The 15,011-nt window shown below is 40.9% G+C and overlaps 1 protein-coding gene across 4 annotated transcripts in view; it reads left to right on the top strand.

Annotated features, from left to right (window-relative positions):
• The first annotated feature begins 11,590 nt into the window (after positions 1 to 11,590).
• Positions 11,591 to 15,011, top strand: part of RPS6KA5 (ribosomal protein S6 kinase A5) — an 84,847-nt gene continuing 81,426 nt past the window's right edge. For all 4 annotated transcript variants that reach the window (XM_080617492.1, XM_080617491.1, XM_080617490.1 and 1 more), the window contains exon 1: positions 11,591 to 11,892. In XM_080617492.1, coding sequence (XP_080473618.1) covers positions 11,820 to 11,892 — 73 coding nt within the window. In that variant the 5' untranslated portion in view covers positions 11,591 to 11,819. The remainder of the gene's footprint in view (positions 11,893 to 15,011) is intronic.

The raw sequence follows: 15,011 nt of genomic DNA, 5'->3' as shown, positions 1-15,011 counted from the left end.
CCTAAATTAATTTACTTGGGGAACTGTCTATCCAGACAAAAACCAAGAACTTCGCATGGATTGTTTTATCAAGATTCCAGTTCCAAAGCTAATACATTTAAATGCAACTAAACTATCATTATATTGGAATGCAATCTACAAACACAGACATTCCTTTCATCCTAATTCCATAAATATATATCTTTTTGAGACAAGCATCTTAGAAGAGTGTTCCAAATACAATTAATTAGCAGTTACCGGCAGTGTCTTCTCCTAGAGAAGGGTCAGACTACACAGTATATGCAGTGAAAAAAGACAAGACAAATTAAAAGCACTCAGCAGCTTGCATTATGGGCTCTAAGTCTAAATGTACAATTAAAATAGAGCATCACATTTGCTAAAACTGAACTGTGAAAAGCTATGAGTTTTGTCTCAAAATGATTAGTTAATGTGTGGGATTTGGATTGTGAGGGAAAGAAAGTAGTGACTTTGGTTCAAACACAGTTTAATATTTACGTAGCTTCTCTTATAATCAGTATGAAGACAGATTTTTAGAACCGTCTAGAATTTTGAAACTGTGAGTATTTAGGATCAGAATTTATGGACAGAACAAGATAAATCTATAAAAAAAAAAAAAAAAAAAAAAAAAACAACAAAAAAAACCCCAAAGAACTATACAGAGCAGGGTATATTGCATGGTATATTGCTATATCATACCTATCAGAGTATTTTTAGTATGCAAAGATGGAAGCATATTACAATCTGAACATAGGCTGATGGTGTTTCTAACTACAGAAAGGAGAGAGAGGATATTAAGCAGCTGAAAGGAAGATGAACAGGCATAAGTTACTAGAACTTGGTGTGATTTCCAGACAGACTGATCAAGCAGAAGAAAACTGACATTAAAAACAAATAGTTACTACTACTAAAATATGTGAAAAGATGACAGTAGCTAATGACCATCATTAGCATTCTCTACTGATAGATTTTCATAATAGAAATCTCTATTCTAATAATACTTGTCGTTGTAAATAAACCAACTTTGACATAGAAATTTGGTATACAAGGCTAATTTCGAATCTGTTAAGTACTTCAAACTGCAGATGTATGAGATATGCAATCATCATGTCCATGGGAAAATTGTCAGAAATAATGCAAGCTCACTGGAGCATGAAAATGCAAGACTGGAAAGAAGTGAGACTTCCCTGCTTGACATCCAAAATACAGTTTACCAGAAGGCATATAAAAGAATATGAAACTCTCTATAAAAACCAGCAAATCTGTGTCCTTCTGGTCAAACAATAAACATGTTTGGAGTTTTTCATTTGGTGGTTCGGTTGTTGGTTTTTTTTCTCCTGTTTACTGGAAAGTTTTAAGCCCAAGCATTCTGAGTAGACCCAGCTTCAGTCTGGAAAATATTACAGAATATTTTCCACTTCCTTTGAAGAAGGAAACTACTGTGATCAGTACTTGGTTTCAAACCCAAGGCAAAACAAAAAAAAAAAAGTGCATGCATACATATATATAACATAAATGCATTAATTCCATGATTGAGCACATAAAGCAAACTGTTCTTCATTGAAGAGTTATTTCAAGACTGCATAAATGTAACAGAATAAAAGACAGTCAAAAATGAATATCTTACAGTTCAAAGAATAGAATGATTTGCATGTGACTTTTCCATGGTTACTAAGTATACAAAAGAAAATATGCAAACCAGTGTATTAAGTGGGCACTGTTTGAATATAATCTATGTATACTAAAAATAGCTAAGAATATTAACAGAAATGCCTCTACCTTCAGTGGCCTTGCGTTTATGAGCTCTGCAGAAGTCACATATCTCAAATATCTTAAACAGGAACAGAGAGGACACCATGCTTATAGATGGCCCTTTTTGCTCCTGATAGACATTTATTTTTGATGGACAACTAATTTCTGACCATGTTGTGGTTTACCGTTATAGTAATTATTAGCTTCAGTGGAGAAGTCAAAGTTTGCCCAGTTTTCAGTTGTGCTCAAAGGGCTTTCATCATAGCCTATTAATGAGAAATTTTGGGGGCAGCTTCTTATTCTGGGTCTGTATATTGCTCAGCACCAAGGAATGCTCATATATAGCAAGGGCTCTTCAGCATTACTGCAGTGTGACGTAATCTTTTACCTGCACTAAACACTTGTCCTGTAACTAAAACCATAAGCATATGTTTTCAATTATAAATTGAAACTTCTGCTGAAAGAACCTCAATATCACATATAAAATAACATTTAGAATTAATTCATTAAATCTTTTTGTAATAAATCAGAATACATTTGTGGCTTCTTTGAAATAGCTTATGAATATTGTAAGTAACTTGACTGCTTGTGTAACTTACTGCATGAGTAAATAATAATAGGTAGATGCAAGACAAGCAAATAACCAGGAAAGATGAGAGATAAGCCTCTCTGACGTACTTAGCTAAATATTAGCAATGAACATTCTGTGAACACAGGCTAGTAAGATTATTAGTAAGATAGGCAGATTTCCTTAAATGTTTGGGGTTTATTGTTATTCTAGGCAAGGCTCTGTTTTAATAAGACTGTATGATTTCTATATGGATCACTTTTAAGAAACTCAACAGGAATAAAATTTCCAAAACCAAATAGAACAGCCAAAATAGATTGTAGCCCAAAACTTCAACTGCATAAGAGGATGCACTGTTAAGCTTCAACCCAGAGAGTAAAAGCATTAAAAGGAAGACACGAGTGATGATGTGCAGATGTGCAGCATCACCTGCAGCTGTGACAATAACATCCTTGATTCTGTAATTAAGACAAATGAATGTTGCTGCTACTGTAGCAGAGGCAGGGAGTGGGGGAGAAGGCTGCTCTCCTGGGGTGTGTGGGTGGGGTGAGAAGGCATTTACTTTTGCAGAGAAAGGGAGGCGCTGGAAAGGTTAGGCAACTGCTGCTTTAGAGAAGGAATGATTACTCTTTCATGGGATATCTCAAGTCAGAAAGGGTACATAAAAGGCAACAGAAAGCATGATCCTGGTCTGGCCTGAAGTACAAGATTAAATAAGGGATTAATACTTCGTGTTTGTTAAAAGCAGGAAGAGTAATATTTTTTGCAGAAATTCCCTTTGTGCTGATTTTGGGTGGGAGAGAGTTAATTTTCTTTACAGTAGCTACTGTGGGGCTACGTTTTAGATTTGTGCTGAAAACAGTGTTGACAATGCAGAGACACTTCCATTACTGCTGAGTAGGGCTTACACAGAGTCATTTTTGGCTTCTCACAGCACCACACCAGCAAGAGGGTTGGGGGTACACAAGAAGTTTGGAGGGGAAACAGCTGGGACAGCTGACTCCAACTGACCAAAGGGATATCCCATGCCATAGGATGTCATGCTCAGCAGTAAAATCTGGGAGAAGAAGAAAAGCAAGGAATGTTCAGAGTGATTGCATTTGTCTTCCCAAGTAACTGTTATGTGTGATAAAGCCCTGCTGTCTTGGAGGTGGCTGAACACCTGCCTGCCAGTGGGGCATGGCAAATGAATTTGTTGCTTTGCTTGCACATGTAGCTTTTGCTTTACCTATTGAGCTGTCTTTATCTCTGTTTTCCAACTTCTACTCTCCTGATTCTCTCCCCAGTCCTGATGGGGGTGGAGTGAGCAAGCAGCTGTGTGGGGCTTAGGTGCTGGCTGCCTTTAAACCATGACACCCTTCATCTCCTCTCTCTCTATGCATCAAAAGGTAGTGCTCCAGGACCGCAGTGGATTCATGTTCAACCCCAAACAATTTATAATTCTGTTGCTTTATTACTTGCTATCCAAAAGCAATTATTTTGTCTTTTGTAACCAAACAAGTAGCTCATGCTTGTCTACTGTCTACTTGTCTACTTCAATCACATAGCTTTCTAAAGAAAAATATTGTCACACAGTGGAACAGTTTAACCACTTTATTTATCTAAAGACTTAAGAAACTAATGGAAAGCATCTCATAACAACTCACTACCACCTAAAACCAAATCTTTTGATGGGAAGACATTGTAAAGCCATGTTGCGATATGTTATTCAGAGAATGCATGATTAAGTTGAATTCACACCTTACCTTCTCTGCATATTACAAGTAATTCCAAGAATCTGAGGGGTTTGCCTCATTTGACTCCCCACTAGAGTTACTGGAACATTGAGTCCAATGGGAAGCAAATCAGTTACTATAATGAGTTTCTATAATGATATGGTGAATTTGGTGTAATAAAACCTGGTTGGATAGGAATGCGTTCTTCAGAAGCTGGAGAGAGATGTGGTATTAATCTTCATTAAATCCCAGAAAATGCTGGGGGTTGAGGAGGTCGAAGTAGCTCAGAGTTAATGTAGTTAGTTACAATGTCAATAATCTGCACTGCTGTAATGTTCTCCATCAATATGGTAACCAGCAGTCACAACAGAAAACACAACTTTGAATGTGACATGTTGTAAGGAGAATGCCAAACCTCACTCTTAGCCAGACTGAATAGATGACAGCCAAAGGAAAATTGTTTAATGGGACATTTCTTTGCATAGAAGTCTAACACTTCAGAGGAAACGCAAATTCTGAGAAATTTACAAAAGAAGTGTAAAATTTCTTCTGACCAGCTGCAGTTTTGATTTGCTCTTGAAAGACTGGCACATCAAACACTTTACATTAGAAAACAAGTGTACTAAAACTGAGGTTTCTAACATCAAACTAACCCTGTGTTTCCCCTATAAGCTCTTTACCTAAGAAAACTGAAAGAAATGAGGCTGTGCACGGATTACTGAAAGCTCAAAGAACCACAGCCCCTGTTGCATAACCTGTACCTACAGCAAACGTTACTGGACATTCTGGAGTGAGGGAACTAGTGCTTCACATTCTGAGTTTGCCTATCAAAGAAGCAGATCCAACAAAAGCAACAAAAGGTAACAATTCTTCACTCTCTTTTTAAACTAAATCATTATGGGTCATCAGATGCAACTAGAAGTGGCAAAGTCAAAGGAAACAAATGTAGGTCTTTATTCATCGACTGCATGGTTAAACTTTGGAAGTTTCTTACCACAATTTACTGTGACACTAGAAGGCTGTTATTGGTCAGTGCTGGAGACAGGATGCTGAGCTTGACATACCCTAGTTTGTATCTTCAATCTCATAAATCAGAATGGGATGAAAATTTAAGAATTAAAATCTGGTGCATGCTCATGGAATCATGTTTATCTACTGTTTTTATAATTTTTTATTATTATTCTTTGAAACTAAAGATAATACTTCAAGATTTTTGTCAAAACATTTTCCTTGCCCTTTTAAAGAACTTTTTAGTTGTAATGCTGCCTATATTAAATTACTTCTTATTGTAGTACATAGTATCATGTTACACTATATGAAGAGGTGCCTTCCAGTCACCTGATATAGTACTTCAAAGAATGGGAGTTTTCTTATTTTTTCTCAGGAGCTCCAAGTTCCTCCCAAACTCCAGGAGATATGCCACCTGAATCTGGAATATATTTCTCAATTTATCTATGTTTCAGGATTTTCTCTTATGTTATTTCAATTCATGACAGCATCTTATCTTTCTAAATTTAAAAGAGTAGGTTCAAAATCAATAACCAAGCAATTTGGGGTTTTTTTCTCTATGGTAATTTAACAGATGCAATATCTTTAAATATGTCAGTTGAAAAACAGTTGTGGAAATAAACTTATTTGTTTTCATTTATGCTTTTCAAAAACTGCCTTTCCCCTTTCATTTTATGCAGCACTTCTTTTCCTTTTACATAGGTTCTTTTTAAGAACTACAATGCATACCTTTAAACTGCCATTTAATCGCTTTTTTCCCTTATGTTTTTGCTTCCTTCTTTAGGGGTGGAAAGCAGATGTATGGCTTCTGTAACTACCAGGATGTACTCATGGTCTCCGTGCTGAGTTAAAAGTTTCAATTTCCTCATCTCTAGCTTTCAGATCACTTTGATTAGCTTCTCCTTTCTAAAGTCCCCTTCTCCAAAGTTTACAGTCAATTTTCAAAATAATGAGGATTCACATGTGAGTATTCTGAAAAGGATTTTGAGCTTAATTACACTGCAATCAGTATTACTCAGAGGTTTAATGATACCATTATGTAGAACAGCCCTCTGTGTTTCTGCCAACAAATTTAAAAATAATTTCAAATTATTGTGAGGATTAGGATCTGAAAGTCAATTCTTTGAATTAACTAGAAATTCCATCTCTGCTAACTTACATATTAAAGCAGACCAGAAATTGAAATAAACTCCTATTTCTGTTTTAATAGATAGTGGAGCTATCCTTTTCCTCATCCAAACCTGAGTAATGTAACAAATATTTTAATTGTTTATCTTACATAGCTATGTATCTTTTTAACAATTAAACTTTTGACAGTGCTGCCTGGAATACTAGTTGTAACTACTGTAACTGAAGAAAAGACAAACAAATGAATTTTTAGCAAAGAAATTAATAGTAACTGAAACAGGACTTAGGTTTAATCAAAGATGTAACCCTAGAATCAGTAATACATCTTCACTTATATGCTCCTTTTCAAGAAATTATCAATTTCCTGACAGAGTTGTACCACTTCTGTTAAGAGAATTATCAGGCTTAGATGCTTAGCATAACTTCTCCTTTCATGGTAAGACAAAAGCGGATTTAGGCAGACCAAACTCTTGGCCAGAACAATTTCATACAAAAATGCTTTAAACAGCAAATTTACCTATCCAGTCTACTTTCCTGACAGTTACCAAGCACAAAATATTCAACTGCAGATTAAAAAACCCCAACAAAACAACAAACAACCAAACACAGAGAACATATGTAAACTAGAAACCAGAACTAATGCTGTACTAAAACCTCACACAAAAGCTGTTTCATGTCATGACTGTCTTTCAAGGGGAGTTCTTCCTTAAGTTAATTTTGTGCTTTCCAAAATTTGATCCTCTTTTTCCCCTGCTGGGCAAATGTTCTCTGTGGAGTAATTAAGGGGAACATTTTGTATCATTGGGCTTTGCAACATTTGTACTTTGAAAGTAACACCTTTTTCTGTAACAATTCAATGACCATAAGGAAGCACCAGACACCTCCAACTTTCGCCCCATGGAAACTACATTTTTCATAAGCAGCTCCCCTTCAGAAAGAAAGTAAATCAAGTACTTCAACACTCTAAAGCAGCTACATCCTGGAAGCAAGCAGCCACAGCACTCATTTTCCTCTCTCTCTTTTCCATTCGAAGTCTTTACACAGAGCACTTCAATTTCACCTCAGCCCTCAAACCAGCTTGGCACACCACCCCTTTTAGACCTAGAAAGGAAATGTTGTGACACTTTTTCTTAAATGAAGTTCAATAATATCATTCCATGTGGATATTTCCCACAACATTTTTTCCTCCCTCTCTTCACAATTAGGAATGGCAAGTAAATACACATATTTTTGAACAGTTGTGTTGTGGGGTAGAGCAGGGACATCTATCTTTAGAACTCTGTTATTCCATGTTCCAAAACTTGCAGCACACACTCAGCCCAAACACTGACCTGTTGGTTGATTGACCTGTCAGGTTGCTCTTATTATATACATGAATACAAAAATGCTACTTAAAAATAAAAATACATTTACACTATGAAGGGAAAGTGGCTCTGCATCACTCCATAGTATTAAATCCTTTTTTACATAAAATATTTTTCCTTTTCATTGGAGAGGTAATTTATTGAATGCACATCATATTAACAGTATTTTTTTTAGTGTCATAGCACACACATAAATGAATATTTAAAATGCAAATAATGTTTTCAACCAGTTAAATTGCACTCAGAGCTGCGCTTCCAGAACAGTTTACATAACAAGGGTGGTTTTACTTCTCCAAACTATAAAGGAATCTTTTACAGACCATTCTGTACTCCCTGTGGGTCTGTAGCCCATCAGTGCTGTATTTTCACATGCCTGCTTTGGCTGCAGGCTCAAGCCAAATTTCCTTCCTCATCTGACTCTGTGACTCTGTGTGTTAGTGATTTAAATGGGACAAAGGCAGAACTTGAGCGCTGGCACACGACTATCCATAATTCTGACTGCTGGCATGCTTTCCAGAATGGTTGGGCCTCTGACAAGTACTCTCCCAGGCAATGTCTTTGTAAAAGTTGAGGGCTAGCATAACTCAGTAACACACTGCAATCTGTATAAATCTAGTAGGCAATATGGAAAAGGACACCCTGTTTTGAAGTGGAAAGAATTTAGCTGTCTACATGCAATTGATGCCATGCTATACCATGTCACTTGCACTGACACCTAAAGAACAAGTCCTAATCTTCTTTATTTCTGGTACAGATGTAGCCTGTATGTTTCCATCTATCTGTAAATCCTAACTACCCTTAATGCTGACAAAACTGTATCCTTTTACAACCATCCACAAAGCCACGACATTGCTTCAAAGACAACGGTGACAGAGGTAATGAAACTAGCTTAGACCATTCCACTGAAGGCAGGTCCACTCTTAAATCAAGCAATCAAATTTAATTCTCCATTGCTCTCAAAAGTTCAGTTTAAATGAAAGCTTGAGCACAGTCCTGTACTAATGGACTACTGACAGGAAGTTTAGTATTTCAGTGCAAGTATAGCTCTTTTGTCTGTCAAAAGGTGGGATTCTTTCCAAGCATTCAGTAGGGTTGCTTTGCTGTTTCTGGATATGACACCCACTGCAAAAGCTATTTTAACACTGGAGAGATGACCATGTTGCTCAGTTACTCTTTCCAAGACGCAAGAAAATCAGTGGGTCCCTCAGTGTTAACAATGAACTTCTAGTTCATGCAACCGTACTTTCCACACCCAGTCACAACTTAAACTGAAATATACAGGGTAGCCACCATCTTGCTATATGCATAGTCAGCAGCTACCACAATGGATCACTAACCTTGATGTTTTAGGGTTATAACTGTTTTAGCTGAAATTTAAACAAAGAAAAGAGGTTTCAGCCTAACACAAATAAGCATATAAAGTCTGTCAAGCTATGAACATCTGGAATCAAAACAATTAGCAAGGACCGTGAAATCATTGCCAGCTCCACTCACACTGAGTGCTAGTAAGGAACATAGTGGAGTCAAATTTCAGTTTCTCTCTTCTGAAGCTGCCGGGGACAATTAGTCCAAAGTGGAGGCTAACAGAGTCACTGGATGAAATATAGTACCAGTCTCTTTAAAATGTAACATCTGGGACACAGAATAATAAAAAAGTTGTAAAGTAAAACTGATTCTTCCCACTATGTGTACAAGGGAGCCGTTAGTTACAAAGATGTAAATATTTAACAATGAACTTTTATCACTTTAATATTTTCATTATTTGGCCTTTTGTATGTTAATATTATGCTGATGTAACATTTACTATCTCTGTAATAGACAGGCTTCTAAAATCAAGGGACAAAAGCTGGGCAATCAATTATTTTTCAGTTTGAAAACATCTCTAATCAGACTTTCTGTATTTAGTCTTGACATAATACTGCCAGAAAGTTCTGGATGGACACTTCCAGTGAAATTATGTGTGTACCACATGCTACAGGGAGATACTTCAACAGAACACCTGCACTGCTTAGTGGGAAACATCTTTAAAAGTTTTACTGAGAATACTCTGAAACCCCTGGAAAGTATTTTTACTTTGTGTGTGAAGAAGACCAATCCCCAAAACACCCTAAACCCAATTCTATAATAGAAAGCTCTTACCAACTTTAAATAGTTCAATCCAATCTCTCTACAGGAAACTACTGAAATGTGTGTGTATATATATATATGTAGATGTTACACACGTGTACGAACACACACACACAAATATATAATGCTGTAATGTAAGTAAAGGATTAGCAGAAGACATTTTATTTCATGTTTGATGTATGAGAATCAGACTGTGCATGAACACAGCTGTTGTATGTGACACGGCATTGCAAATTAGCACCTTGCTATACAGTATCAAAAGACAGAAAGAAACAGCATTCAAAAGCAACAAATCAGAAATTACTGTAAATTAAGAGATGGAGAGAAGTGACTTGTGTGATGTCTTAAGGAAACGTGGACTGCTTTAGACGTGTCAGATTGTTTCCAAAACATAGGAGGCACAGAGTTTTAACTGAGATGATTCAAAACACATCTTCCTTAAAAACGACATCAAAACACGCTGTGAGGATAGTGTGTCCCAGGCAGCTAATGGGACCAAAGGGAAATGCCCTAAGCAGTGCAATTTGAGTCGGGTATATGGACGCAGTTGCCCAGCGCCTTTTCTCACTCCCACCCCACAACACACCAAAGCAGGAATCCCCGAAACTAGCACGTTCTGCGCCAACATAACCAACCAAGCCCCTCTCTACTTCGTGACCTTTCAGCGATCATAAAGATTTATCTTCCAGTAAATTCAGACCCTCCACCCTCTCAAGGCGACGGCCCCGCTCACCGCCCCGAGGCCAGGCCGCGGACGCCGCCTGCTCCCCCAGCCCCAGCAGCCGGGCCCCCCGGGCCCCGCGAAGGCCCCACGCCGCGCCAGGGGCGACGCGGCGCGCCTCTCTCCCCCCAGCCTCCACAGCGCGGCTCAGTCCGAGGGCTGCGCTCACCCTCCGTTCCGGGCCCCGCCGCTCACAACCCCATTCTGTGTGGCCCTGGAGTCTGCGAGAGCTGAACGCTAGCATCACAGCCGCGCCGCTGTCCCCCGCTGCCTCAAGAAGGACATACCGACGTGCCGCACTGACGGCGGCAGCTCTCCAGCTGCCCCAGCTCAGGGAGGCGGCCGAGCCGAGCTGCGCCGCACGGACAGGCCACCGCTATGGGCCTGCACACACCTCCCGCGCCGTGCGGGAAGGCGGAAGCTCAGCGGGAACACAGAAAGCAGAACACAGAACGCACACTCCCCAGCCCCTTTGGCTGTGCCTCACTCCTCCCTGCCACGTCGCATCCCTGTGCGAGGGACTATCCTCCCCCATCCAGCCGCCGTGGCGTCCTCTCGCGTCAGACTACAGCCCTGATCCACGACCGCCTGCTGCCACTGCAAGTAGGAATACCCACAACCCCTTCCTACCCCCGCATCATTAGCGCCAGCCCCTAACCCAAGGGAAGGGGGCCACCGCCGCTCCCTCAGGATGATTGCCAGCCGTAGTGCTCAATCAGCGCCTTCTCTTTTCCCTAGGCAACCCAGCGCCCGCCCCCACGCGGGGGGGTGGGAGAGGCGGGCGGGAATGTTTACAAACAAGGTGAGGGAGTAGAGGAATTAGGAGGGGGAATCGGAGGGCTGAAGCCAGCGGTTAGCGCAGCCGCTGAGCCAATGGGGGAGCGCGCCGCTCGGCGGAAGGGCGGGGGAGGTACGTGCAACGTTTCTTTGCCCAACAGCCGCTGGGGTTCGCGGGCGCTCGCTCGCCCAATGAGCGCTCGGCATGGTGAGGGAGGGGGTGCGAGAGCCCGAGTAGGAGCTGCTCCTCCCGGCGCCCCCTCCTGCCGCCTCGCGCAGCCTATCCCGGCTGGGCCGCGCCGGGCTCGGCCGGGCGCCGAGCGGCTCAGCTCCCGCCTGTTGGGCGGGGAGGGCGGCCGGAGCAAGGGGGAGGGGAGCCGCAAGGACATGGGCTGGCTCTGAGGGCCGGGGGAGGGAAGCCGACGTGCGTGTGCCTCCCTGTATTTTAATAACTGTTTGTTGTCGGGTGGTGTGGGGTTTTTTTCCCTTCAAGGCGGAGGGGAGAACAGCCGCCCCCCGCCCCAGCGCGCCTGCATGGCCCCTCTCCCCCAGAGCGCCCCTGGAAAATAAAGCCCGCCTCGGGCCAAGTGACATACCCCCGCCTCCGCGCTCACACACACACGGGGAGCGGCAGGGGCGCGGGAGCGCCCGCCTGCGAGACCATGGAGGGACCCTCGGGCCCGGCGGAGGAGGGGGAGCTGCCGCTCCTCACTGTCAAGCACGAGCTGAGGAACGGTGAGCTGGGCGGGCCGGGGCGGCCGCGGGAGGTCATGGCGGGGGAGGGGGGTGCGCCACGGAGAGCGCTCCCTTCTGAGGGGAGGGCTGCGGCGGGTGCCAGGGGGGTCTGGCCGCCGGGACTTGGGGAAGGGAGTGCTGAGGTAGGAGGTTCAAGATAGTTGATCGGGACCAGTAGGGAAATCTCGGTGAGGAAAAAACCCAGAGGATGAACTGAAAGCCATGGGCAGGGGTGTGTGAGATGCGGGCAGGGGGCCTCTTATTTCTTATTAAAGTATTTCAGTTGGACTTGTAAGTATTTGGATCCTCTGTCCCACTTCCCGAGTGGTATTTGATGCTTTTGAGGGAGATGAGTGTTACCCAGTCTTTTTTTTACCCCCCTCCCCTTTTTTATTTATTTATTTTTATTTTTAATTTGTGTGTTTGACTTTTATGGCTATGTCAGTATGGGGGGGGGGGGAGGGCTGTTTGTTACAGTCCTAAATGATGTCGTTTTCTGTGACAGCTTTTCTCTGACCTCGGTGAAATGCCGGAATTGTAGAGAGGGTAATGTGCCAACATGTAACTGCAGAGTTAACTGGCTTTTCAGCCTATTAATCTTCTTGTAGCCCAGTCGTTACTTGAAGACCCTCTGGAGAGGTAGTTCAACACATGAAATATATATGACCTTTCAAGGTAACAGCAGAAATACTCTGTAGGTTGTTATGTTGGGGAAGATCTTTATATATTTTTAATAGGTGCTCTGTGCTTCTTAGAAGTTTCCAGGCAACTTGAATACTGCACTAAATCTAGATTTTACTTTTAATTTAGAAATGCATGTTAAAACATAATCAGGATGTATGTTCTCTGTATTTGTTAACAACGGAGGTACTATTAACTCATGCTCTGTATTCCTTTTCTCTAATCTTTTTTCTCCATGATGAAGTAAAAGTAAATGCTGTTCGTGATGCGTTTCATCTTAAAAGTTTGAGAGAGCCGCCCCCCGGATTAGTGTAGTTGACACTCGCTAATGGGCCGATGGGGAAGTCAAGTGCCGGGTCTCTTTGGTCGCGTTGAGCCTTCAGCCTTCTGTCCCCGTGTCACTCAGGGCTCGGCGGAGGTGCCCCAGCGGAACACAGCTATCACTGCAGCTTAAAAAGAAAAAAAAAAAAAAAAAAAAAAAAAAAAAAAAAAAAAAAAGGCGGTCTTCCTGATAGCTACGCAGAAACTAAAGGGACTGTAGTTTCCTTCTTTCAAGAAGCAGCAAAAGACTCGTGGAAAACATACTTCTCTCGTTGGGTGTTGATAAATTTTAGTGTGCAGCATTAAAAAAGGGTAAGGGGAAAGGAAACAGAACACATTTATTCGATATGTTTACCTAGCTATGTCTAGATTTCTTTTTATAAAAGTTAGGACAGCATATATCCCTGGGGGATTGTTATTTAAAGATAGTTTGAGGAATACACACACTCACACACAAACTAGACAAAGAGCTGTCTAATCTAATGTAATCAGCATTTTTCATTTTGATCCTGGTCTTAAAGCTTCAGAAAGCATTGACACATTTCAGAATTCTCAGTCTTGCTGGTGTCTTTTCAAGCTTCTAAAATTCAATCAAATAGGAATAAGTTGCTTTTCCCTTCCTGTTTCTCTTCTCCTTATTAAATATTTAAAAAACTCTGCTTTCTGAAAAATGCTTTCTAGCAATGGCTTGTCTATTTCTGGAGCATTAGGGTGGAGGAGGAAGCTGCTCTGTCATGTACTCCTGGGAGACTCCTACTCCTGAAGATGTCAATAATGTCATTGCTATGCAAGACGTATCAAAATACTGTTTCAGAACTTGTCTTTACACAATACACAGAGATACAATAGTTTAGGGAGAAAAATTGCAGTCAGCTTCTGCTGATAAAGAAATATATAAATAATCTATAGGATACTTTAGATATTTTTCTTAGGGTTTTTTTGTACTGGGTCTGGCTGTGTGGGTGCTTACCTGCTAGCTGAGGTCAACCCACCACAGTGTTACTGTGCAGCACTTTTGCTTCATTTTGGGAAGAAGGGTGAGGGGACATGCAAGAACCAGACAGTCTTAGTTTTTCTTAAATGCTGAGGTTGTATACCATGAATATCCTTTCAATGTGTGATTTGTCTAGATTCTAGTGTTCCCCTCCTCTCTGTGTTCTTTGATGGTGCTAGGTCTGTGACTAATTTCCTGATTTAGAATTACATATCAAAAGTAGCTGTCAGTTGACAGATGAAAAAGAGGTCAGTCTCCACAGTGCATTGAAAGAATGTACTATTGTTGTAGAAAATAGTGGCTTCTTTGAGAAGAGAGTGTCTCATTTTCATAGTGTGGAAGTTGTTGCTTGAACCTCTTGATAACAAGCTGAAGGTACAAAAAATTATATATTAAAATCATTTAGTTAATGCAGGTGAACCTACAGTTATACTTCACATTTGCAATTGGGTCTTGGAATTGCTCTAAAAATACTAAATAAGTTAGACAAAGGCACTGATTACTGTCAAGTAGATGAACATACTATAAAACTTGAATTTAAGATGAAATGAGTGTTTTCAAGAATGAAACAGATAATTGTTGTTACCTTCAAGCAAGTATTGCGGCATGAAAATGCACAGTTAGAGCATATGCAATGCAGTGCTATTTCTACACAGCTCAGAGCTGATTGTTAACCCTTGGTTTGACTTCTTTTAAACTTTGACTTTGAAATTACAGTGCTGGCTTTGATACGTAGGGTAAATCTTTATTTTGCCTCTATATCTCATATTCTTTGGGCCCTGAAAGTCCCGTGTTGCATGGCCAGAAAGCAATTAATGAAAAAGCATCATTTCATAGGCATGCAGATTGAGCCTGTGATAGGGAAGGAGCTGTGGTGCATAACACTTGAGTGTCTCTGTGAGATGCCATGTGATTTGCTGTATTATAGATACTGGGCACTGCTCTGAGTGTGTGTGTGTGTGTGTATATATATTTTATTTTCATGATACAAAGAATAAGAATGTCCCCATTCTGCTGGGGAAGCTGTAATGTATGCATGTGCTTCTGTGATTGTTCCTTCAGTTGATTATTTTGCAGATTAGACACAGCAGTGATTTCCAGGACACGTTTCAGTTAAGAATGA

Source organism: Psittacula echo (genome assembly GCF_963264785.1).
Source record: "Psittacula echo genome assembly, chromosome: 5".
NCBI lineage: Eukaryota > Metazoa > Chordata > Aves > Psittaciformes > Psittacidae > Psittacula > Psittacula echo.
This window is presented reverse-complemented; position numbering and strand designations above follow the sequence as displayed.